Source organism: Aquila chrysaetos, chromosome 2, assembly GCF_900496995.4.
Source record: "Aquila chrysaetos chrysaetos chromosome 2, bAquChr1.4, whole genome shotgun sequence".
NCBI classification, from domain to species: domain Eukaryota; kingdom Metazoa; phylum Chordata; class Aves; order Accipitriformes; family Accipitridae; genus Aquila; species Aquila chrysaetos.
In genome coordinates, this window is record NC_044005.1 from 34,398,124 (window position 1) to 34,417,448 (window position 19,325).

Genomic DNA, 19,325 nt, shown 5'->3' on the forward strand with positions numbered 1-19,325 from the left:
GAATACCTGTATTTTTTTCCCTAAGTCAAAGGGGTCAGGAAGGGATTTTCACTTCTGTTAAGTGCATACAAGCCTTTGGTTGTTTGGCTTATTTTGCAGAAGTATTTGCGCTACCATGTGTACTTACCAACCTGATAAACACCTCTCCTACTGCATGGGAAGCTCAGCCTCTTGGTTCATATCCTGTGGCATAAAGTATTTTAAACCCCTAAGGTCTGATATATTTTAGTCTAAGTATACTCACAGGGTTCAAAATAGGAATTTCTGGGTGAAATGTAATGGTCTGTGATATACAGGTCAGACTAAATGATCTAATGGTGCCTTCTGGCTGTACGAGCTACTCAAGCTATGAAATCTGTTTTACCCACTACTTACACTCAGTCTTTCTACCAGCACTGCAGTGCCTGAACTCTAAAAACCCACACTGAGAAGCCAACCATCTTACCCATTATGGCCTTTAATATCCCTTGCTGGTAGTTTTAAATTTTTAAACAGCCCTACCTGTCATGCTCCCTTTTATGTGTTCTCATAGTTACAGATATAATTTTGGAAGCAAAATATCTAAACAGTAAGCATAATAAAAATGAAACAGGTTAAAGCTTATTAGCAGTAGGGAGCAGATGTAGCAAAATTCTGCCAGTTCCCTTACATTTCCTCCCCAGCAGGGACTTTCTGTCAAGCTGTGAGTTGGTTCTATACAATAACGCAGGCTGCTGTTACTGCAATTGCACCTTCCTATACCTCGCTATTGTACTAAAAATTCACTTTGATTTTTGATTTCTTCCTTCATAATAATAATATTTAAAGCAGTTCCTGCAGAGCTAAATGTAAACTCAAGCACTGCACGCTAGATGCTCAAAAGGACATGAAAATGTAAAATTGATAAGAAAATAATTACATATTGAAAAGCTGGTTTATTTGCTTTAAAAATATTAACTTTCTCTCAACAAATGAAAGGTTCCTGAGCCAAGAGATAACCAGTTAATGACTGAAGTTAAGATTCCTTGAAATACCTCTCAAACATACATCATTCAATATATCAGTTACAATGTGGAAAAAAGATAACTATTTAAGGAACAAAGTCATAAATTGATAGCAATATAAACTGAAAGCAAATGAAGTCTGCCACATGAAACATGATCACAGACTGTCACTCTGAGGGTTTTATTCTTCATGTGTAGTGTCAAAAATAAGCACTTAGGAAAGAGAGTTGAACTGAATTAAGGATGTTCAAGATGGGAAGATTCCACTTGAAAATCATTTGAAAGTGTGTACCCGAATGGGACAGAAAACAAGAAAAGTTAATGGTCAAAATCTACTTTGTGGGCATTAAGGATAACTGATTTTATGATTTAGAATTTAGATTTCAGATACTGATTGCAAAGATGTTTTCTTTGAAAGTCTACTTTCCTCTGAGCTTTGACCTTGAGCTCTGGAACTAATTTTCAAACCAATGTCAGCTTTTACCTCACATATTCTAACTACGATCACCTGTTCACCTGTACACGTACAGCACCATTAGCTACTCCTGTTAAACCTGTAATTAAATTCTGCAGTATGCAATGAAGAAAATTGTGATGCTGCTGGAGGCAGAAGAAAAACAATTTGAAAATTCTGGTGGCACTGTTAAACTTCTATTAACTGCCACCTCATTGAGACAGCCACCTTTATTAGTAATATCATAAGTAGACGTGCAAACAAAAATAATTCTGAATGTGGCACTTTTTAGTAAACAAAGATTTTTAGTGGAAAATACAAACATTTACATTCCTTCATCTTATGTCTATGAGTATTTTGGGGGCAAATGTTTGTTTCCAGCAGTGTAGTCAGTTACTTTCATTTTTTAATATAGTATGACTGCAAAGCAAGATCAGTTAAATAGAATATAACAAGACTACTAGGACTGCACATGCCCTTTATTTTAAGTCAAGCCATTTATTTTGGTCAATAACATCCTACATACGGTTTGGAACTTGGATTTTGTAGGACAGGTTTTCCCTCAGTTCAATGTTACAGGAGTCAAACTCAGGTGATGCAATTCAGGCAATTTCTTGCAGTCCACTGTGATGGGTTGCCCCGGTTGGCAGATAAGATCCCCCCAGTCGCTTGCTCATGCCCCCCACAGTGGGATGGGGGAGAAACTTGAGAGGCCAAAAGCAAAAAAAAATCATGGGTGAAGATAAAGACAGCTGAATAACAGAAGGAAAGAGAAAAAAATAAAGGCAATCACTCATCACCTCCTACCAACAGACTGATGTCCAGCCAGTCTCCGAGCAATGGCTACTTTAGAAAAGACTCACCCCTGCTCCAGTTTTTATTGTCAAGCATGAATTTATATGGTATATAATACCTCTTTGGTCCATTCGGGTCAGCTGTCTCAGCTGTGTCCCCTGCCAGCTTCTTGCCGAACCCCAGCCTGCTTGCTGGGTGTGGGCAAAGTTGGAAAAAGACAAAGCCTTGATGCTGTGCAGGCACTGTTTAGCAACAGCCAACACTGGTCTGCTGTCAACACACTGTTAGTCACAAATACAAAACACAGAACTATAGGGGCTGCTATGAAGAAAATTAACTCTATCCCAGCCAGACCCACTACATCCACTCATGAGAGGAAGTTCACAATAACCTAAAAATTATAAGCTAAGTTTGAGTTAAATGTGTAACTCTTCTCAGCAGTCATTGGAATGAGACTTAGGGAAAGCAACCTATTTCTCCTGAATATGAAAATACGTCTCTTAGATTACTGCTGAAATATATAATGGGATCTTAACTCTTATGTTCTTGAAGGCAGGTGAGTCCATGTACTTTCCATTTAGAATGGAAAGTTTTCAGTAAATGGCTTTAAGTGACATATATTAATATATATTCTTGTTAAAAGTTATTATACTAAGAAAAAAATACAAATATATATTCCTGTATATTTATCTATATGCATATATATGTATACAAGCAGGGAGGGAAAGAGAAAAATCTGTGTACCTATACATCTCCCCGATGTAATTCTGCAGAACATGCACAGAGAGACTACGAGACTATGCATTACTGAACAGATATCTACAACTCCACGCGAACATTCATTGACAAATTACGACAAAACTTTACCAAAATTGCCGACTTAATTAGAAATGATTGAAAATTAGTATTTTCATCAGTTAACAGTTACATCTTCCTCTTTTAGACTCACTTGCTTCTTCGTTGAGATATATGCAGAAATAACTACTTTGTCAACTACAGAGGCTGGCCAGGATGTTTCCACATAGGTGCTTATAAGTGAGATGTATAAAGACCTGCATAATATTAACACTGAATAATGTTCAAAAGAAAATCAAAGTTAGATTTCAGGTGTTACCAGCTGTGTTCATTGTGTTACAACTAAAGGATTGATGAGAACTATACTCGTGTCATATCAGCTGGAAGCATTTTTATTTTTCATCCATGAAGCTGAATAAATACCCAGAGGAAGCTGAAAGTGATTATTCACTGCTGAGCTGGCATGCATGTTACTGGGTATTGACCAGTTAGCTCTGCTCATTTTTGCTATGCAAAAATTTAAAGGCTTTTCAAAATAATGCTAGCTCACTTTCACGCTGTCTTACATACTTCTTTGGAAGTGAAGTACAGGAAAGGATAAATAATTTTTGGTTTACTTTGATTTTTATGAGTAAGGAAATTGAAGATCTATTATTAACTTTGAAGCCCGTGTGATATCCTTCAGAGAAGAGGAGGAGGAAGAGGAAATGAAATTGTTATTATGACCAGCACACAGAATCAGAGATGAGGATAATCAAGTACTGAAATTTAGTAGGATCCCTTGGATTGTACTATACACTAGTAAAGAAGTACTTCCACTGGAAGAAAGAAGATATTTTCCTGAGTTTATTTTTTCCTTTTTCTTTCAAATTCTTGGTGGTAGAAGTTCATAACTGTATCTTGAAAGACTCTTGCACAGTTTCAAAAGGAAGAGATGATATTTTGAGCTCTAATTTTGACTAGAGCTTTGATGAGCTTGAGAAAGCCAGGTATGAATTTTCCTGATGATGTTGACCCCAGCCAGCAGCTTAGCACCCACACAGCCACTTGCTCACCCCCAAATCCCGGCAGGACGGGAGAGACAACAGGAAGAGCAAAAATGAGAGAACTCTTGGGTCCAGATAAAGACAGTTTAATAAGTGAAAGGAATAAAACTAGTGATGCAAAGGCAACCATTCACCACGTCCCACCAGCAGACTGATGCCCAGCCAGCATCTGGGGAATAGCCACCCTGGAAGATGGAACTCCCCAGTTTTTATTGCTGAGCACGATGTTATATGGTATGGGATATCCCTTTGGCTGCCTCTAGCCCAGCCCCAGTCTACTCGCTGGGGGTGCTGAGTGGGAAAAACAGAATGCTTTGAAATTGTGCAACATTAGCCTGTTAGCAACACTGTTTTAGCCACAAATCCAAAACACAGCACCATAGGGGCTGCTATGAAGAAAGTTAACTCCATCCCAGCCAGACCCAGTACACTATTCAATAGCTGAGTTTCCTTCCTGCAACAGGAAGGCTTTTCCAGGTTCTGCATAACCATGATGAAGAGTATATTGCCCACAGATTTAAGGGGACTTACAGTATAGAACTTTGACTAGTTTCTGAGATCTGAGTTTTCTGATTTAAATTGAGCTTACACTGAAGAGACAAATTCCATCCCTGGAAAAGACCAAGATCTAAAATAGCTACTTAGTACTTAACATCAAACTACTTGTTGGAAGCACTGACTTGGAAGGAACGTTTGCAGTGTCTGAAAGAGATGAACCTGCTACAGTTTTAGGAAGGACCAGTTGTTAATAAAACTATGTAGGTTGGTGTGGTAATCTGGCTCTTCTTTCAGTCCTGATCAGCAGGACTAACTCCTCCAAAGGAGAACAAAAACACTTTGAAGCTGATCATTTTCCTGAAATTCCTTCCTTTGTTGTGGGGATTTAAAGTGCCCTACACGTAATTAGGACTACAGTTTAATAGGGAGGTTTCCTGAGTCAAGGTAGAGCCTTGATCACTTTTCAACCAAAATGGCATTTTCCTCCCTATAAAGAGGCACTGACAACAGGTACTCACCTCAGGGTTGAAATCCTGTTAATGGCTTTCACAGTCATCACACATAAGACTTTTGACCAGAGGTTCTGGCCTAGCAAACAGTGGATGCATATATGCCCTCTTGCTTAGCACAAAAGTGACAGGCTCAAAACAGAATTAATATTTTCAGCAAAGGAGATGAAGAATCACTCAAAAAAAACTCTTATAAGGGAACTGCTGCAGGGGAAAATCAGTCAGCCTGGATGAACTAGGCTGTTTACCACCCTGAATAACATGACATGCGTTTCTTCACTGTGTCTAACTGAAAAACAGTGTTCAAATGCATGTATATATTACCTGTAAATGGCAAATAAGCTAGTGTAAACCAGTTCATGGAAATCAGAGAGTTATGCTGACTTATACCAGCTGAGGATTTGATTGTATCTGTAGCTATCTACACAAATATTCACACAAGAAATGCTCTCCTTTCTTGTTTTCTATTGTTCTTATTTTATGTTTACATTCTACAAGTTAAATTCATGTATACTGTTTAGAACATTATACAATCATTTTTTTTAATGTATAGATATATATGCAATTTCTAGCAATGGCTTTAGTTAAAATCATGTAGACTAGTTCATTATTCTTTTTGTTGACTATATTCCTTTTTAAAATTCATTAAGGCTCCACTAATGTTACAAATAGAATATCATAATCTTCCTTTAAAAAAAAGTGAAGGTGGCAATGCTTTCACCTTGCATCGTGGCCCAGTGTCAAAAGGCAGACTATTTTCAAGGACCTCTGGATTTCCACTATCTGCATTTGACCTGTGTTAAATATTCTCATTACAGTTGCTTCAAATGAATTCAAAAGCTTTGTTTAATCTGAACACAGGGGAAATGAAATACACTAGGCACAAGATGAAAGACCCACTACCACTGTGCTATTTGAATGCACTGCGTGTTCTTAACATGGGCCATAAAAGAAGCCTGGTTTAATATATCAAACTGTGGAACATTCAAAATAGCATCTAGTAGCAAAATAAATGTTATAAACCTGATGAGACAAAAAAGGGAAACAGAAACATGTATTTTCTTCCTACTGAATTTTTGATAGGCATAGGTACCGTCTGGTGGCAATGTTTTTCAAAAATATTTAGTTTTCTTCTGGTAATATTACCAATTATATTAATTAACGTATATGAGATTTTACTGCAATGTAAATGCAGCAGGGTTCTAATCTATCATTTATAGCTTTATAATATTCATTTACTTCTACTCCTCACATTTTAACTATTCTGTTCAAGAAACTGGTAAAAGAAGGAGACCAATTAAATTAGTACTACCTATTCTATTATCTACAGGACACAGAATTTACAATACTATTTGGAAATCTAACAATTGTATTAAACACAGATATTAACCAATACATATAATAAAATATACAAGAAATGTGTACCTGAATATTACAGACTTACAAACATCTGTTCAGGATGGTGAAAAAGTACATATCCTCTCACAGAAATCTGGGGGTTTTTTATATTCCTTTTAAGTTTTATGGTAATTTTCTCCATAGGTAAAGAGGATCTTAAACCTTTGTCCAATCCTTTGCAGCAAGAAAAACCTTCGACTTCCCCTATTTGAGCATAAGCTACTTCTGTTCTACTTAGGATAAAGTGTCAGAGAATGCATGAATTTTATTTAAATTCATGACAGTCTGTACACTTCAAATACTACAGGCGTGTCTGAACAATGCAACAGACTGCTGTGTTACAGATGTATGAAGCCATTCTAAATGGCTGCCATGAAAATGTAATAATTACTCCAGAAAACCACTGCATGTAGCTAGACAGCTTCTGGTTCAGGAATTAACTTGTTTATAAGTTGGGACCTGTGCATGATTTGGCAGGCAAAGTGGAAAGACACAGGGTAGTACCAATGGTATATAGAGGAGTGTCGAAGAAGGTATGATGCAGGGGCTCCCTAGAATGGGCCCAGTGCCCCTAGATGACTGCTCTTAGAGATTTTTAAAAAATCCTAGTTCAGGCTCATTTACATCTTTTGACATCTAAATAGTTTGTAAATCTGGCCCAAGAGGTTTCAATTCAGATACTTAAAGTTGGCATTGTTACCCGACTGCTAAAGTAAGCAAGGAACCCATTCACAATATATATCAGATAAAACATTGCAAATCTTTTTCCCATCACTTCTGCATTACATGCTATTAAGACACACATTGTCAACAACCTGACTGGCATTCCTGACAGAATGAAAGTCAACTGTAGCACTCTTTGCTGGATTTGAAACAACCATGGGATCACAGCCACTCATCCTGAATGCTCACCATAAAAAAAAAGAAAGCTTCTGTCAGAAGAAGGTGGGCTGGAGAACTTAAAAGTTTGTAGTACATTTGCTCAGGAATTTATTGGAGGGAGAGGACCAGACAACTAACATCCAAATGCAAGTTGTGTTATAAAAGCCAAAAGACACATCTTTTTTCATGTCACAGGAAGTATTTCACCAGGTAGATTTTTTATTACTGAGGATGGAAAATATAGTGGCAGCTGCCTAATAAAATAACTCAAGAGTGGAATTGATCTATAATATCATCATCTGAAGAAAAAAATAGTATGTATAAAATGAATGAATATTACATTAAATATTATCTTTCTATGCAACCCTCTCTTCTAATCTTAAAAATATATATTGTTTTCACTGTTTCAAAAATCTCCCTTCACCAATATTTTGGGTTCACTTACAAATACAGGCAATCCTAAACTTTGTGTAAGTAACAAAACATTGTGTACTAAATATATTACAGTATTTCCCTATACATTTTTCTTTTTATAACAAAGAAATCAGAGATAACACTTCAGATAGTTCTGGAAAATCTGCCTCTGAGTTTTGTACATGCCATCAAATCAAAATAAGAACTGAAACTCGTTTTTATCAGTCAGTCCCGTTTATCAAGAACTGTATTTCAAAAGCAGCAAATGGCCTCTAAGTTTTTCTATGAATAAGTTAATGTGCTCTTAACTCACAGAAAAGAATGAATTAATAGTACTTTGCCATGGAATATACATTTGAATAGCAACAGCCCAAACCAGTATCTATTACACAGTTTATCAAAATCGATATACTTTACTGGCCTAGCTATACCAAATCTTGCTGGGGATTAGCAAGATGTAAAAAGAGTAAAACACAGCAGTTAAACAAGCCGGAATGCCTGAAATCTTGAGACAGTACAGCATGTTTCTTCTTTGTATTGGTGAGGATAACAAAAGAAAGCAAAAAGCAGGCATACAGAGGTATTAAAAAAAAATGTAATCATGATCTTGCCCATCTCAGTTAGTCTCGTCGGGTCTGTTGTTCAGACAGAAGTACAATCCACCACTTGAAATACTCTAACAAAGTACTACAGGGATGGTTCTGCATGGAAAGCTCATGGGGAGGGGAAAAAGAAGGTAGAGGGTGGACTCAACTCCCAACTAAATATAGTTGGAGTACTGTCTAAACGGTACAACTCAACCCCTACTGAAGAAAGTGCGTACACAAAGTCAATTAATAAAATTTTGCAGCACAGTCACTGTTATATCATTATACAATAATTATTTGGAATATTTCCATCTATCAATAATGCCATCTGTCCCACCCAATACAAATGGACTACAACCCATCTGGCTTATTTTTTTCTATTGATTACTCTGCTGAATGAGTTAGCAAAACCGCTTATAAAATCATCATATTACATGACACTGTCATTAAAAGATGTGAAGTAAAGAAAAACACAAGATGAGACTTAATTGGAAAACTGTCAGTTTTTCTTCCAGGAAGTTTTAGCAATGCTATAAGCTTTTTTTTTTTTTTTTTGGCTACTTAAAAAAAACCCCAACAAACCAACCCCCCCCCCAAAAGCTCCAAATGCTAACTACTGGATTAGGCAGAAACTGTTCTACCACACAATTGTGACTATTTCTGCCTAGGTATGTTAGAGAAGGTCCCTAAATGTATCCCCTCAAGAGTGTCAAAATGTCCAAAAGTGTGCCTGGGAATCATAAAGGAGCTGTGGAAGGAGTCTAACTTCAAAATAGGGTGGGGGGAAGCTGCTGATGGCTGGTATTTGTATTTGTTAATTCCAATTATTTTTCCTAGGTTTTGCCTTTGATTATTTGCTTGCATAATTGTCTTTATGCTATTTTTGCAGCCTCTGTTTTCTCTTTTAACTACTGATTCCCTCAACTAGACTTTAATTTCTACAACTGCAGCCCGTTTTTTCCTTTAATTTTAACCACTGCTTCCCTTAACTATACTTTAATTTCTCTTAACAACAATGCAGCCTTACCCATCTACAGAACTCAAATGCTTACCTCGGCTCCCTCACTCTAGATCTCAGTTCCTGCAAAACCCTTTTAGTTTTAACAAAGGAAATCTCTCTTGCGTACATGCAAAATGTTGATTCAAAGATCTTTTCGTTAGCCCAGAGATTCAGGGGTTTTTTTGAGTGAGACCTTGGTGGGGCTGCTTTCTTATCCTTCCCTCCCCACTGTTTTTTTCTTTCTACTACAACCTTCCACCCCTCCACCAGATTTCTGTTTCCTCTGTCACCCCAAATGGCTTTTCCAATGACATTGTGACTCAAAGGGACACAGGAAGGAAGAAAAGAGAGGGACAGGGCCTGGATTCCAGCTCTAAGGACCACAACCCTTGATGGCTGTGGATAACTGGAGTTCAGGGAGGCAATGCTCGGGGTTATACTGGAGGGGTGAGGCTGCAGGAATTGGTGCTGGGAGCACAGATACTGAGCTGCCATCTGGAGTGAGGGAAATCAGGATGACAGCAGTGGAAAGGACTTGTGTAGGAAGCAAGGAATGATGCTGGAATAAGAAAGGGGCCAGTGGCTGAGTGAATGAAACAAGTTAGAAGTTGCTAGTGGGTCCAGCCTGCTTACTGTTACTATTTTCTCCCTCCCTTACAATCCCCTCCCATCCTTGATGCTTACTAGAGCCACTGGTTGTCAGTGAAATAAATTGGTTATTCTGAAACATAGTCAATTTATCTTTGTCTTCATAATTCAAGTTCCTAAAGACAACTGTCACTGCCAATATGACAAGAAGTTCTCTCAAGTCCAGGTAAGTATGTCTGACCCTTCGATAACCCTTCGTTATCTCAAATGAAGCTTTGAGCAAGTCTGTGTCCACATCCTGCTCTTAGAAGTAAAAGTTTTGTGTTATATAAACACGTCCAGAGAACAATTCTCGCACTTCTCTTTATATTATGTTCTGTTAGGTCCAATTTCTTTGTGTCCTGAACAATCTATACAATCCCTTTTGTGCTTTACAGACTACTGACATCAAATATGTAGAATGATTCAACTGAAGCTGCTGAACAGTATCATTTATGTAGAGGATATTTACCAGACATCACTATATGACAGAATGCTAATAATTTTTGGTGCTCTAAAAAGAACCTTTGGCAGTTCTGATGCATATGATTTAGTCGCTGTGTTAAATACAAATACCTCAAGCTTAATATACCATCATTTTGCTATTAAATACAGAACATTCAACAAACAGAAATGTAGAGTCTAAACCCCATCTTTAAAACATAATTAGTTCTACGGTTTATGATGTATCGTTTACAAGAAACGAGCTCTGAGCTGCATTCTTTTGTTTGCACAAACAAACTCCTTTTTCTGTGGATGACAGAAGCAGAACAATTTCAATTGAGACACCATTTTTTCTTATTAAATAATCGGTAGGTTGCTATTGATTCAGGCCTTTGGCCACTGCTTGAAATACAGCTCAAGAATAATAAAATACTTTTGATTTGGCTGACTAGTTTACTTGAAGAAAACAGACCATTATTTCATGTCACGGAATCTGACAGAACTGTCTGTAGTAGTATTGGGATACCAAAAAATAAACAAAACTACAGAAGTAAGTGACATGCTACGTAGCCTCTTAAATACAGATGCCATCAGAGTAAAGCTGCTGTGTTCTGGCTTCCAGACAGAAAAGCAGTATCTTACAGCATCCAACAGGCTGCTCCAAAGAAAGTTTTAAGGGATGTAAAAACTACATTTCCTGTTTTCACCAATTCTATGGAATAAGCAAGGGAGTACAACTGTCGTACAATTTATCAGTCATTTTACAAAGTTTTTCCAAATTTCACACTTTACTGTTTTCCTTATTCTGAGAGTAAAGGAACAATTCTCCTAATACCATGCCAGCTAGTGCTCCTCCTCCAATACAAAATCTCTATTTCCATTAACAGGACAATTGTATTTTCAGGGCAGGACAATTCCTCCCTCTGGTTCCTTGTAATGGAAGTGTTTGATACATCTTTTTCTCTGCTTTGCTGTGTACATAAACCCTTACTAATCAAAAAAGTATGCATAGCCTAAGGAAAAATTCAATTCCTCCGTCTGAGCCTCCTATTGACAAAATGATAGGGAAATTGGAACATCCAGCTGCTAATAACATCTCATTCCCACTGATATTTTAATTTTTTTTCAAAGCATTTTTAGATAGTGTTGTGGCACATGTTACTTCATCTGCTAATATTTTTTTGCTCTTTCTGATACTGTCATTAATCAATACGATCTGATAAGCACAGCATAAGATTGATGAACTTCCTCTAGGACTGCTTGATGTTACTCTAGGAAGTTTTTTCTTAAACATTCCTGAAAACTGTTAGGCAGGTAACTCTTCAGAGAAGTATGTGGAGGCAGCAACCCATTTTTAAGCTATGGCTTGAACAATCAAAAAGTGACATGGGCCAGATATTAGTAATAGCCCAAAAGCAACAAACCTCATCAGTATTTTTCATGTAGCTAAGAAAGTACTGCCCAGTCATCTCAGTAAGTGGAAGAAATAAAAGAGTCAATAAAGAGTGGCTGGTATGTATAATAACTACAGAAGACCTAAAAGATTCTATCTGGAAAATGGAAAAGTTTCAAAGAACTGGTAAACACCACCAATCTGCCCTCAAATCATATATATTACAAATAAGAAAGCATGTAGGCTTCGTGGTCATGGTACCTGTTACTAACCAGTCACAGAGCAAAAAACTGAATTGAATTAAAAAATCTGAATTGAATTCAGATTCAACACACTTGGTCTTGGAGGAGTAGTAAACACTATTTAAGACGGTCCTTTATTAATAAATCGAGGTGGAATGTGTAAGCTTCTAAGTAAAGCCTACATCTTTACTCAGAAAGGCAAGTGTCTAGTGCAGAGACTGAAAGCGAAGGCAAGTAGAAGGAAAGTTTCAGGTGGATTTTCCCTTCTTCTATGGCAATATTAACATGTACTTGCTTCCAAGCCATGTATTTCCCTGAGCAACTATAATAATTAAGTTATATTAAATTATGTTATACAGCAATTATGCAGTTACTACTCTTTTTTAGTTATTTGTGGAGAAGTTATATTTTATTTACAAGATTTGTGGCCACGCCCTTTTTAATGCCTGCATGGTGTTCCATGGCTATTAAGAAAAGTGGTACATACGTAATAGAAATGATTATGGTATCGTTATAAATCACTATGCAAATTATTATGCTGTTAGAAATAATCTAGGGTCAACCGATAGACAGGCATGCCCTGATCTGGTCTTAAAACTTCAGCTGAATAATAAGGAATAATGAGCAGTAAACTGCTAAACTCTGTTGTCATGACAATATTACTTGTAAGAAAGAGTGGGGAAAAAACTGCAACAGAACAACTCACAAAAAGTTGGAGTAAAATGCCCAGTTCTTATTATGAAAAAATATATGGGCAGAGGTAATTCAAATAAGGTATTGTTCACATTTTTGTTAGAGGAATTGACTGCTCTCTGAGAGGTCTTTAACATAACGCTTTGGGGAATTAAGACAAAGTTAGTGATGAATATAACTTTCTATTAAGCAATTTTCTTTCTCAATTGTGCACAACCACTTATGAGCCAGAACATAACAGCTCAATCAAAGCTTATTGTATCAGCTTTACTTGAACCCCTCTGAAATGTACTGAGAAAATTCTAATATTACGACAAGACTTAGAGGGGGGAAAAAAGACAACCCAGAAAGAAGAAAACGGATATCACAGCTACCTTTTTACATTCTCTTAATTTCTTCTGCCATATAGAGTGAGCAATAGGAATGTGCTTGCTGTCAGTTACGTAGCAGCTGGCTGTGATGACATGGTGGAGTGCAGTCTTCTGGCTCATAGCTTCAAGAACTCGCTCAACATGACGGAGGGAAATGATGGCTTCAGTACATATGCCACCACTAACAAGCTGCATCGTACAAGGTACTAGAGCAATCTGTCCAGCACAGTAGAGAACATCTCCAACCTAAAAGAAAATAAAAGTAAGAAAGATTCTGAGAGTGTATAGAAGGCAAGGGATGTACTTTTCTCTTTTCCAGGTAGTTTCTTTAAACAGTACTGTTCTTTGCCATCATTTGTCACAAATGGAGCAAAAGTGCCAGTCTAAAGATAATTTTTGATAGGGATTTAACTACAATATAGAAACACAGCACTGCAATAAACTTTAACCTAACAGTTAATACATGGACGCATGTGTCAGCTCAAAACAATAATATCTGATGTTACTGACTGTTACAGCTGCTGTATCACACTGATGCCCCAACATGGTTAAATATGTTCTTGCTTTCTTTTTTTGAGTGATGATGCACACTACCTTTGGTTCAACGCTTTTTTTTTTTTTTAGCTTCTAAGTCTTAAGCTTTGTTTTACATAAGAATATATAAGAAAGTATAAGTATATATCTGTAATGTCTTTAGTAAACTAATTTAAAAATACTATAAAAATAATACTTGCAGAACACCTAAAAGCCTGTGTATGAAAAAAGTCATGATAATCCACCAGAAGGTAAAAGGAAATTGCAGATTGAAAATAAAATGCAGAAGAGTGCCACTTGAGTGAAGAGATGGGTTCACCTTTTGAAAATGGAATTAAATGGGTGGCCAGATATACCATCAATATATGTTTTAAGTCTGCAATGCAGTTACTTTGGGCTGATTTTCCAAAGTCTTCCTGGCAACACTCTGAAGACCTACTTTTTTTAACAGCAGCCAGCAACGGAAACATTTATTCTTGCTATTTAGACATCTCAAAGATTTATTATAAAATCTTAATGTAAATATCAAAACTTTTCATCCTCTTATGCTGCACTTCTCTAGGATGTCTGTACATTTCCTGATCAGTGAAGCAGTAAATTTTATTCAATATCAAAAGAAAACTAAGTATAGAAGTGGGAAGTAAGGTGGGCGTAAGCAGCTTTGAAGTCAGCACAGGAAGCATTTTGCTAGGAGTAAAGAGAGGAAAAATGGGCTGTGTAAGGAATCTTTAGGAAGAATTTTGCAGAACTTACTGTATGAACTGTAAAAATTCCTCAGAATTAAGAATAATTAAAAAAGAAATCTGTGTCCTAGAAGACATAGCAATCAAACCATGTGACAGACCCATATGCAACTCCAAATCTGTCCTCATAACTGTCTGTGTCTCACAAAAGACTCACACATGTAACTATTGGAAGAGTATCTTATACGATTTGGCATACAAGTTCTATGATTAGCAGCTGAAGAGGGGGAGGAGGCAGAGAGGAAACATAATATATCAACTGACACCCATCAACTATTTAAATTGTTTAAAATATCCGAAATATTGTTTTGATAATGCTATATATAATCCTGAATCTGGAAAAAAAATATGCAAGTAATACTTTGGTTTATAGGAACAAATGGTCTTTTTTTTTTTACAGTGCTATTTTAAAATATGTGCCATTGAACAAGGGAGTCCAGCCAGCTACCAAGTGGCATACTGACAAGATGAGAAACAAATTCAGGAAGATATGATTCAGAGGGGCACAAGTTTGTTTTTAAAGCAAGCCATTCATTTTCACCTCTGCAAAATGAAATCTATGCATTAGTCAAAAACTCCAATACAGGTATTTTATACTTCTACAGAAAAAAATCACACTGGCAATATTTCTTCCTTTTTTTCCTGTTGGGCTGCTGGCTTTCCATGCATCACCCATGTTAATTATTAGGTAGACAGAAGAGCTGTTCAACCAGTTCACTTCCCCTATTCTTGAACAGATTGTTTGAGACATAATATGAATACTAATTAACAATAAAATATCTGTCAGTGTTTTGAAATACGGACCAAGATAGCACTTTCTTAAAGTATCCTGGATAGTTCTGATACAATTAGCCCCACTTGGTCATAAGCAAGGTCAAAAAAAATCTCTGAAAGATTTGAGCAAAATTGGCACCAATTTTGGCTCAGTTTCAGTGGGAATTTTGCAGAGTTCTTTAAAAACCAATTTAAAATCCCTCTGTTCCTAACATACTTGTTTGTATCTTAAGACATAATTAATAGAAAAACAGTGTTCCTAACATGCCACCATGTTATGGAAGGGTGGATGCAAGGGGGAAAGAGGGGAAAAAGGTCAAAACACGGCCACAGGTTTGCAGCAACTGTATTTCAGGGGGACTTAATTTAAGATAAGGGAAGGAGGAGGGATGTTCCTCTTCTCTTTCCCAGTGACTTGGTCATGAAAAGCAAGCATAAATAAACAATCAGCAGGGGCAAAGCAGCAAACCAGTACAAACACTGTTTTAGCAGATTTCAAGAGGTTGTCTTTAGAATGTTTGAAGCATTATACAGAAAATTGTTAGCAGAGTAAAAAGCATTTACAACAGGGAAGACATCATAATATCTTGTTCACAGTACTGAAATCTTACAACGGGAGATGTCACAATGTATGGTGTCAGTCCTTGTGTTGTGAAAGTAGTCTGTAAAACCCTGCTAGAACCTTGCAACAGTTTATCTTTTTGGAGCATCTACAAGGATAACAGAAGATCTTCCAGGCTATACATTCACAGTGTATCAAGTGTAGAGGACTCGCATATCCAGTAAACTCAGCACAGAAACAAAACTAAAATATACTGGATGTGTATTTATACACTAGATGTCTCAGCTTATACTGATGATTTAATTTTCACTGCAGCCCATGCACATATTTCCAGTGCTAAAATGTCATTAAACATTTGACAAACCAAAACCGAAAAAACCCTTGTACTGCTGAGATGCTCACTTGTACCAATTTATTTCCAATATAGCTCCACAGCAGTAAGCAGTTTATAAATGGGGAATCATGCGATTCCACATTTCTTCCCTTTTTATTTTCATCTGTATCACTGCAAGTTAAATGAAAGGTGAGTCTTAATAAGCTAACACAATAGTTTAGCAGCTGTTTTGCTCAGTTAGCACAACTGTAAATAATCAAGGGAATTCAGTGGACAACCAGAACCTCAGTAAGCAATCCATACTCTTCACAGATAGGAATGCTAAGCTCTTATTTGAGAATTACTACTTTTCAGTGTAGCTGTGCTGCAGGAATTAAGTATAATATACAGCTAGATCACAGTTAATACAGAGAGAAGATTATAGTAGTAAATTATTATTTTAGTTCACCTTTTTTTTTTCTAAGCTGCATTCACTTTTTAGGAAAGCAGAAGGAAACTATCTACGGTACCATGGAAATGAAAAATCAGAAGAAACCTTGTTGACACTTGGAACTGTTCTATCCCATGAAGAAGTTTTTAACAGTATTATGTTACCAAAAGGACACACATATCTCCCACAAAATATAATTCAGGAAAAGAAACGATGAGAAAAACAGACTTAATGGGACATAAGTACTAACTTAAGCTACTATTGACCAAGAGAAAACTATAATTATTGCTACTTTGAAAGAAACATAAGTAATAGGATACCTATATATGCACTGAGTTGTTTGTTTTAATTAAAGGCCAACAGCAACTACGGAAACTTTATGAAACTTTTCCCGCTGGTATTAGTAAAACTTGCCAGTGATTAACTGACATAATGCAAAAACGGCAGGGAACTTCTAATGGAGATTTCAACCATTCACCCACAGGTATTTAGGCCAACATTAATAGTTGCACCATATGAACAAGCGCATATTTCTTGGAAAGGATGGAGTCAATATGCAATCAGCCAAATCTTTGTTACGAATGCAGTTTGGTGTCTGAGTGACTGCTGCCCTTTAACAGGTCAGGGTGCACAAAAGATTCAGTGACCCCCTCACCTAACAGTGAAATAACCCACCATTATGTTCAGTCAATGTAAATAAGCATAACTGACAATGTGCTAATAGGCTGCCTCTGGTCTGCCATGTGTACCTGTGACCTTAATGAAGACCTAAATCAATTAATACTCCAGGCAATAAAGACCTCTGGCTGATTAAGTTAGATAGAAATCATCTTTTCTAACGGGATTAAAGCTGTAAGGTGGTGAACTTTTTATTTAATATATGATAATCCTTGCTTCCTAGGGCCCTCTTATTTTAGCTAATGATGGTAAAATTGCTTTTTGCAATGTGAAATCTTTTATTCAACTACCTCGTGTGAATAAAGTTTTAAAGGTACCGTTTAGACAACAGTAACTGAAAAGCTTTGAGTTCACACTATGAACACAAATTGTATCTGACTAACGTAGTTCTAATATACCACAACCTTCAATACAATTCACGTTTTTCTTGAAGTGTTACAAATTTGTCGTCTAAAAATTCCATAAATTAGTTGATCACACTAAGTTTAGTTTGACACAGGCTTTCTTTTGAGAAAATTGTACAGTTATCAGTAGCTAAAAGATGAAGGATATATTTCTAAATGAAAAATAAAACATTATGATTATCTTTGACTAAAAAAATTGACACTTATAAGAATCCATGTATAACTTAGTAAAATGCTTGCATATCATACCCAAAACTCCAGAACTTCCCTTTAAATAAAATAATACTTTTTCCTAGTTAGGTCAAAAAAGTATAATTAATCACTAGCATATTATTGCTATCTTATTGAAATAGCTGTAACTTCTCGGCAATTTTCAGCAATTTATAACTCAGTTTTCAAATGCCGTGACTCCAGTTTGCTAATCCTAATTTTGGAATGGAGCTTCATATGTTTCAAAATGTATTAGATCACCTAAGCTACAAGACTACAAAGCACTCATCTTTTTGCATTATTCTTCACTATTAAAGTTTGTTTTATCAAAGTATGATTTAAATCTTTGTCTTTGAACTTATATATTTGTGGGTTGAAAATTCACAGGACATTTTAGCAAAATTAAGATACACCATCCCACAAAGTCATATTTGACACTGAGCACAGTGTCATAACACTAGCAACACACCTAAAACTTTTGTGCATTTCCTAATTGGAAATTATACCAAAGAGAAGTATCACGTCATGCAGTGTGCATACACTGAGCGGCACAAAAACTGGCAGTTCTTTAAAAAGGCTACTAACTCGACAATGCATCTGAAGAAGCCACAATAGTAATTGTTATGAATACTAAATCAACTTCAAAACAGTACATCTGAATACCTCGTATTCATAACTTACACTGCCTAACTGTAAACACCTCTGCAATCCATTAAAAATCAAATAATTCAAATTGAGCCTTTAGACTGTGCTGGATTTACAGCAGGCAATCTCATATAATACATTCCTGAACGTCTGTAGTACCTTGAAGTATAACAAAATGCTCTATGCATAGACTTGAGAGGGATGATCAGGTCAGAAAGCTTAAGAGAAGGTAAGATCAAAGTTTCAGCTTGAAAACCATTTTTTAAAGCCTGTTCTTTTACAGAAAATTGTAATATTTGCTTACATATTTTTGGCAATGTGTTGGTTATATTTAAATCTTGATCAATGCCAAATCAATTTTATTCTGCTCTACAACTGATGGAAATAAAACCCACATACTTCTGATTTACAGAAGACAAAGATTCAGAAACTGAAATTTTCACAAAAAACCCATCCCAAAAGCTGTCATTCACATTTCAAGGGAGTATGAGACACAAAACAAAAATAAACCTAGCTTTTAAAGTCAGCAACTGTAGTTATAAACATCTAGGAAAGGTTCCAGTAAAGCAGGTGAAAAAGGCTTGCCACCTAATACGTCCATGTGGGCATGACAGCTAGTCTGAAGTCTTTTCCAGGACTCTCATTTTGGTCTACATGGAATCTCCAATACACAGAGAGGAAATGAAGAAAATGGAGGTAAAATATTCTTTTATTATGCATATTTTGGCCAATGTCCTGTACTGGCACACAGGGTACATATTGTTCATTTATGGAAAATTACAGTAGACAGTTCAAAGACTTAACTGCCATACAGGATAAACTGTTCTCCACATCCTAAAGGATGTTTTTTTCCTAAATAGAAAAAGAGCAGCCTCCCTAC

General features: G+C 36.4%; 1 protein-coding gene across 5 annotated transcripts in view; it reads right to left on the reverse strand.

The window, feature by feature from the left end:
• DPH6 (diphthamine biosynthesis 6) overlaps positions 1–19,325 on the reverse strand; it is a 216,247-nt gene that overhangs the window by 53,397 nt on the left and 143,525 nt on the right. For all 5 annotated transcript variants that reach the window (XR_003921491.1, XR_003921489.1, XR_003921488.1 and 2 more), the window contains one exon: positions 13,135–13,377. Coding sequence is in view for 2 of the 5 variants with exons in the window: in XM_030001618.2 (XP_029857478.1) it covers positions 13,135–13,377 (243 nt within the window). In the remaining 3 variants the exon portion in view is untranslated. The remainder of the gene's footprint in view (positions 1–13,134; positions 13,378–19,325) is intronic.